We start from the raw sequence: 7,111 nt of genomic DNA, 5'->3' as shown, positions 1-7,111 counted from the left end.
CTCTCTCTCTCTCTCTCTCTCTCTCTCTCTCTCTCTCTCTCTCCCTCCCTCAGGGATTGGGGGTTTCCTGTAATTTGAGCATCGGGTTCTCCTTTGCTTATCCTGTCACTTGTCCTCCATCATATCTCCTTCTCCCTGACCATTTTCCACTTCATTCCCATATCTCTCCGCCCATGATTACCAGTCTCTCTCTCTCTCTCTCTCTCTCTCTCTCCTCTGTTTCCTGAGCTTATTATCAGTGTGTTTGCAGCGTGTTTGTGACGGGGCAGCTTGGCAGGAAGGAAGGCAAGGCCGATGGCCACTGAGATCTCGAGTGACTCAGGTCCGGTGCAAGCGGTGCCCATGGGGAGCATGTGTTTCCTACCTCTGTGGAATGCCAGAGAACAGCCATCCACCGTCCTAACCCTCGGCACGGCTCCTTAAAAAACACACTGGGAGAGCCAAGTGTGCGAGTGGACGTGTGCAGGCCCAGCGAGAAGTGTTTTGCAATTATTTTAAAAAACACACACACACAGGAGGGTGTAGGCGACAATCCAGCTTCTGTGAGTTAAAGACAGACGACTGTGTGTGAGCAAAGCCATTTAAAAAAAGTTTTTCTTTTTTATACATTCATTAACAAATCCTATTCGTCACCTCAATTTGTGGTTCTTTCTCAGTGGACGACTCACACTTTCCTGATTCCCCTAAACGGCCTACAGGGATGCATATATGTGTGCGTTTTAGAACTTAATAGTTTTAGCCTCCGTCGTGGTAATTGCGTGGCGGATTAGGCTGGATTCCCTTTGGTTAATTATCAGTCACATCCCCCCGTAGAAGGCCCACACAAGTTCACCTCTCCCAATTGTGCTCGTTAACAGAGAGAACACTCCCCCCCCCACCCCGTTTGGAAAGCGCCCACTTTGCGCCCCACTCGGCGGGGCAGTTAGTTCACCAAGTATTCGTTATATCCTAGAGTAAATGAAGAAGAGTGGCAAGGGGGTGTCAGGACGGCGTGGTGGGGGAAACTAGACATTGACGAGTGGGCTGTGGGAGGGTGGAGCCCAGCGTATATATATAAAGGAGGCAGGTATTTAGCCTGTTGCTGGAATCTGGTTCCTCCCACTGGTAATTACAGAGCTGTCTCCCTGCCTGTCACAACAGCTGTCCCCCGGCTTACCTGCGGATAGGCCCTGATTCAACACACAAATCCCCCCCACACCCTTGTTAGTGCGCAGGCCAGCGTGCTGTCTTTACCCCTACCTGGCAGAGCGAGGCCTGGTTCAGAAATTCTGTTGATCAGATGGAGCAGTTAGTGACGGGGACTTAATTGTAAAGTAGAAGTGAGGATGAAGCTGCAGCCAATTTAGGGGAAGTGACTTCATTTCCTGTTCAGTAAACACTTCTCCAACCCGTCACGCATTTATCTCGGTTTCACTAGCCGGAGACGGAGACTTTCCGTTATCTTGGCGTCGCTTGGTACATCAATGCCAGTTCGCCTCTCTCTTCGTCTGTGACGCTCTGGGTTTCAATTCGAGCGCCCCCAACCAAACATTTGACTTTTGCTCTGGGTGGGGCCGGCAGAATGTCATCTCATTTCCCCTTACCAGCACACGACAGCTCTCTCTCTTTTTCAGTTTCACTTTGGCCTCACTAGCTAAGCAACAACACAGATGGTGATATTGTGTAAGTGATACACCAGGCGGCCGTGACACGGCAGATCCCAGTACAGGCTGCGTTCTTGCTCCTGTCAAAGAGTAATTCCCGGACTTTGAGTGGAGAGAATCCCGGCTTTGGCAGGCTGAGGCAGAGTGGAAGGTTTGGGCCTGCGCCAGGTCCCAGGCTCCACTGATACACATCTCCAATTTCTCTGCACCCCCTTACACCCGCTCACACCCTTCCACCCCTTCACAACTGTGAGTTATATTCATATGAGTGCATTCTTCACTTTGCTGTTTTTCTTTCGCACCCCCCCCTCTTATACACCTTCTCTCACTCTGTTTTTACATGGCATTTCACTCTCGATCCTCTTCCCTCCCATCCTCCACTTATCTTTGCACGTCCCCGTCCAACTTAATCCTTTTTGTAATGTAACGCTGGTAGATTTATGGCGTTAAAGCCTTCAGTAGCTTGGCTCTGTTTTCCATCAGCCTCTGCAGGGGGAATGTTCCCGCTGTCACGATGCGGGCCGCCTCAGGGAATACAAGTTGCAAATATGGGCAGGAATACTGTAAGAAAACAAAACGCTCTCTATGGTGAACTTTACAGCAGCTGGAATAGATGAATGTTTGGCTGCAGTTAAGATTAGTGAGTACCACTGTGAGTTTGGCTTTTACATTTTATGAGTGTTTGTGCGGAATTCTGAAGTTTGTTTATGAAGAGCAGAGTAACAAACATCCCGGGGGTTAGATTTTGCAGCGCAGTGTACAAATATAATAAAGTAAATGAATGTAGTGTAATGCAGAAAAAAATATTCGTAGTTTAATGGTCCAATATGTAATTCCTGACCTGATCATTTCTACTACTGGATCCCTACGATCTAAATTCACAGTCATCAGTTATATAAATAGAAAACCAACTACAAACTAATGGCAGGACAAAAATTCATAAACAATTCAAGAAAACTGCTGAAACTCGGTCAAAAATAACGCTGCTATCTTTGCGGATGGCGTCAAAGAAAAGTTAATGTTAGCCATCGCTTGTGGTTTTTGTGCCGCTAACCAGGTGCTGTACGATCTATTGGAATAAATCTTAACTGGCAGATTCGAGAAAATAACTTTTGTGAAGTTATGTGAATTAAATTTCGCATTTAAATTAGGGCCCCTTCTTTGTGCATAAGATTTGTTTGAGACATTAAATTATACGACAGGGTCAGTTACTTATGAGTTTTCTCTCTAACATGATGGCATATTGTGCCTTTATGCATCCAAAAACTCGAGATGAATTCTTGCCTGAACTTGTTTGTCCAAAATATTTTTTGTGAAATCTCCTAATAAGTATTTGTTTCATATATCCCCACAGAAAAAAACGACACAGGGACCACCAAGGCCTTCAAAAGTATCCCGATGTTCTTCAACATCTCAGAGATACGGAAAAGTGTGGGAGATTACCGCCTGCTGACCAGCGCCGAGCTACGGATGCTCATCAAGCAAACCACGATAGCTGATAAGCAGCGGGTGGAGCTGTACCAGGGTCTCGTACCAGGGACGTCGCCCAGCTACCTCGCTTCCCGCTTCGTCACCAATGAGTTGAAAGACAAATGGCTGTCCTTCGATGTCACTGAGACCCTGCAGAACTGGCTCAAAGGGACCGGTGAGATAAACACGCTTTGTTTATTGATCTGGTACCACTGTGACCTCTGTCCAGTTGTTTAGTTCGTGCAATCTAGTGCAATTTCCAGATGATATTTACCTTCACAGATAAAGTAACCAACCAGTTTCAAATGTCCCCCTGTTGTAAATTTCTGTCTCAACAGTGGATGAGCAGGGTTTCGAACTTCGGCTGTTCTGTGAATGCGGCCAGACAGGTGTCGACAGTGGCTTCAGCTTTAAGATCTCTGGGATCGAGACTGATAGGGGAGACACACGAATGTTTCAAATTATGACAAAGCAACCACCCTACATCCTGACCATGTCCATCCCTCAGAACAGCAGCAGCCACCTCACCTCGCGCAAAAAACGCTCCACGGAGACAAAGGAAACCTGCACAGCGTAAGCGATCCTGCAAATATCATGTTGTTCTGTTATTTTAGGATAGTTACAGTAGGATGAAGCACTTTACAATGCCCCCCTCATTCCACTGACACAAGAGGCCGAGCTGCCGTGCAAGGCCGATGGCCTGGCCCTCAGCAGCAATTGCCCCTTTGCTAAGCCCCGCCCCCTGCAGCTACTCCACCACTCCAAGCTGTCAGAGCTACCATGGAGCCCACACTGCCACTAGCTGCACTCCCTGAAGAAATACTATCTGAAAATGTACCTTTTTAAAGGCAAATATCTTTAAGCCGTATCATCACACTATTTGATGGTTCCCCCGTTTTCTCTTATGCAGCCAGACGGAGACCTGCTGCGTGCGGAGCTTGTACATCGACTTCAGGAAAGATCTGGGCTGGAAATGGATACATAAACCAACGGGCTACAATGCCAATTACTGCATGGGGTCCTGCACCTACATCTGGAGTGCTGAAAACAAATATTCTCAGGTATGGGGCAACACCTCACTGTAGCGCATCTGCTTACATGGCTGAATAAGCCACAGTCATGTAAGGTTTGGCAACTCAGACCCAAAGCTTTCTGACTACTTGATTTTCTGCCCCTCTGGCAACTAAAGGACTGTTTTGATTCCCCCACCAGTAGTGTGGAACACATCAAGTGGTGAAGTCTGTGTTAGAGTCACGGCTTGTTAGGGGGTTTAAATTACTGGTGAGCTGATCGTCAATTAGTTGGTCAACAGAAAATGAATAATTCTAATAAATGATTAAACATTTCAGTCAAACATTCAGTGGTTCCAGCTTCTCAAATGTGAGATTTTTCTGTTGTTGGTCGGACAAAAACCCCACAAAACATTTGGAAGTCATTTTGTCACAATTTTCTGACATTTTATAGACTATACAATTAATCAATTAATCCAAAAAATAACATACAAATGAATGACAAATGAATGTTAATGACAGTTATCATTAGTTGCAGGCCCAATACAAATAACATAGCACTTTAACTGTTGACCTCGGAGTAGAGCAACTGCTCCTTCGTGTCAAAAGGGTCCGGCTGAGGTGGTTCGGGCATCTGATCAGGAACCCTAATGTACGGCTTACTTAGAGGTTTTCCAGGCACGTCCAACTGATTAAAGGCCCCGGGATACACCCAAAACATTCAGGAGAGATTATATATCTCATCTGTTCTGGGAACACCTCGGGGTTCCCCAGTTAGAGCTGGGAAACGTTGCTGGGGAGATGGACGTATAGAATTCCCTGTCAAGCCTGCTGCCCCTGCTGCCCAGCCCCCGAATAAGTGGAAAATAATGAATGGATGGACTTTGATATCAAAACCACTTTGGTCCAGACTGAAATATCTCAACAACTAATGAATGGATTACCATAAAATATAGTATCAAACAGTCAAGAAATGTTTTTGTTGACAAACATTGAAGGTCCTAAATACGATATTCGGAGTATTTCCATTGCCACACAATGGCTTTTAAAATGTCAAAAGCTAAGCCAGCGGCTCGCAGCTAACAGTGCTCGCAGCCGACGTGTTATGTTTTCCTGAGCGGGAACCGGAGGGTGGGTGCTAAACTACTACGACAACGCTGTATACGTCAGGACAGCGTTATCACCTGTAACCGCAGCGTTAGAGCAGAGCTGCGTCCATGAGCTAGCTAATGTGGTCTGCCCGGCTATGTACAGTAAACAAAGCAAAGAGAAGCTTGGATTACAACACACTCAGAGGGAGAGCGACTTCCTTTATCTGCTCAGGTCGACATTACTCTATATCTTTAAATGGATAATAGCTGTTTGCTGCTATATTTTTTGCACTGAATATCGAATTCAACACCTTTTTAAAATTACATTTACAAAGACTGTTCAAGAAGCAACACTTTGTGAATAATAACTGGATTCTAGCTAAAAGCACTCTCGTAACTCTAACCCGTAAATCCAAGTCTATTACAGCTGCTTTCACCTCGTGTTGCTGAATTCTGAGCCGAGTTCTCTGTTTTCATGTCTTTCCCCTTCATATAATTGTTTACAGATTTTGGCCCTGTACAAGCATCACAACCCAGGAGCCTCTGCCCAGCCCTGCTGTGTTCCCCAGACACTGGAGCCACTGCCAATCCTCTACTACGTGGGCAGGCAACACAAGGTATCTATGCCGCGGCCAAGTAACCGTCACTCTGGGGTGAAATGTTTACAGAACATTTTATGTGAAAGCAACACTTTAGCCGATGATTAATCACATTACTGTTGATTTTTCACCTTCAGGTGGAGCAGCTGTCCAATATGATCGTGAAGTCCTGCAAGTGTAGCTAAAAATACGGCATGGCACACCGCTCTGCCCGCCCCTCGAACACACTGAGATGTGTTCAAGAGCACGGAGGGGAGCATGTGACGGAGGTAAAGGGGACGAGAATAATGTGGAACAAAATATTTGAAGTCATCGGGATCTTTGCGGTCACCACCATTCCTCCTGCAAAAACTCTACCTTTATCACACACATCACACCGTGGACTTCTTCATATAGATATTAAAGATATCATTTTCTATGTGTATAGACTTTTCCCTTGCAGTAGTAAAAAATGTCTGTCTTAAAATGAATTAATTTATTTGTTGGAGGGACAGATCTGTAAAGAAGTGTATAAAAGTGAAACATGAAAAAGGATAAAAAAACATGATTAATACCCCCCCCCCCCAACTAAAAGGTGGATATGACCTTGATGAAAGAACACTTTCTTTTTCACAGATGATTGTGTGGGACTTTTGTTATTTCCATATTGTCTTCCTTATGAGGTCACATTTAAAGGTGCTAAAAGTCCCAGGTGTGGAAAACGGCGGTGGTTGTTGGGGATTTTCCTGGACGATAACGCCACAGGTGTTTTTGGAGAGAGTTGCGCCATAGAGGACAGCAGACAGCCGCGGGGACAGTCCGACCTGGGGAAACTCCCTCTGACTGAGAGGCTGGAGCCTTCAGCCAACAGAGCAGCATTTCACACGAACCGTTTTACTCTTTGTTTGTTTTTTTAACCCACCTGACTTGTACAATGCTATTTTTGTCCTCGTAGGTGTAATGCCAGTTTGTCCTTATGAAGCCTCCCGTGCTGTCAGAGAACATGAGTAATATCAGGGGGTGTAAGAGTGATGACGCCGTGTTTTTTTGTCCCTCTCAGGATTTACAGCTTGTTGTCTCTAGAGGGTGAGGGTAAGGGGGATGTGGCTGTAGTGTCGGTTTTAGGGAAGCCGTTGACTCAATACACACATTTGCTGTTTGTTTTTCATAGTAAAGTAGGGGCAATTTTTTTTACTCATCTGAATTGTGATGCTTTTTGCACAACTCAAGAAACAACCCAAAACTTTATAGTGCACTTACCATTTGAAATTTGCATTTGTACATATTTTAACAATTTGAAATAAACGTTGTTAAATTAT

The 7,111-nt window shown here is 45.3% G+C and overlaps 1 protein-coding gene across 1 annotated transcript in view; it reads left to right on the top strand.

The window, feature by feature from the left end:
* The window catches only part of tgfb1a (transforming growth factor, beta 1a), a 10,451-nt gene extending 3,340 nt beyond the window's left edge, over nt 1–7,111 (top strand). Inside the window, exons 2-6 of the mRNA XM_031863667.1 lie at nt 2,998–3,288; nt 3,452–3,686; nt 4,024–4,174; nt 5,721–5,831; nt 5,951–7,111. Coding sequence (XP_031719527.1) covers nt 2,998–3,288; nt 3,452–3,686; nt 4,024–4,174; nt 5,721–5,831; nt 5,951–5,998 — 836 coding nt within the window. The 3' untranslated portion in view covers nt 5,999–7,111. The remainder of the gene's footprint in view (nt 1–2,997; nt 3,289–3,451; nt 3,687–4,023; nt 4,175–5,720; nt 5,832–5,950) is intronic.

Source organism: Anarrhichthys ocellatus, unplaced genomic scaffold (genome assembly GCF_004355925.1).
Source record: "Anarrhichthys ocellatus isolate YVR2014 unplaced genomic scaffold, GSC_Weel_1.0 scaffold29, whole genome shotgun sequence".
Lineage (NCBI taxonomy): Eukaryota > Metazoa > Chordata > Actinopteri > Perciformes > Anarhichadidae > Anarrhichthys > Anarrhichthys ocellatus.
This window is presented reverse-complemented; position numbering and strand designations above follow the sequence as displayed.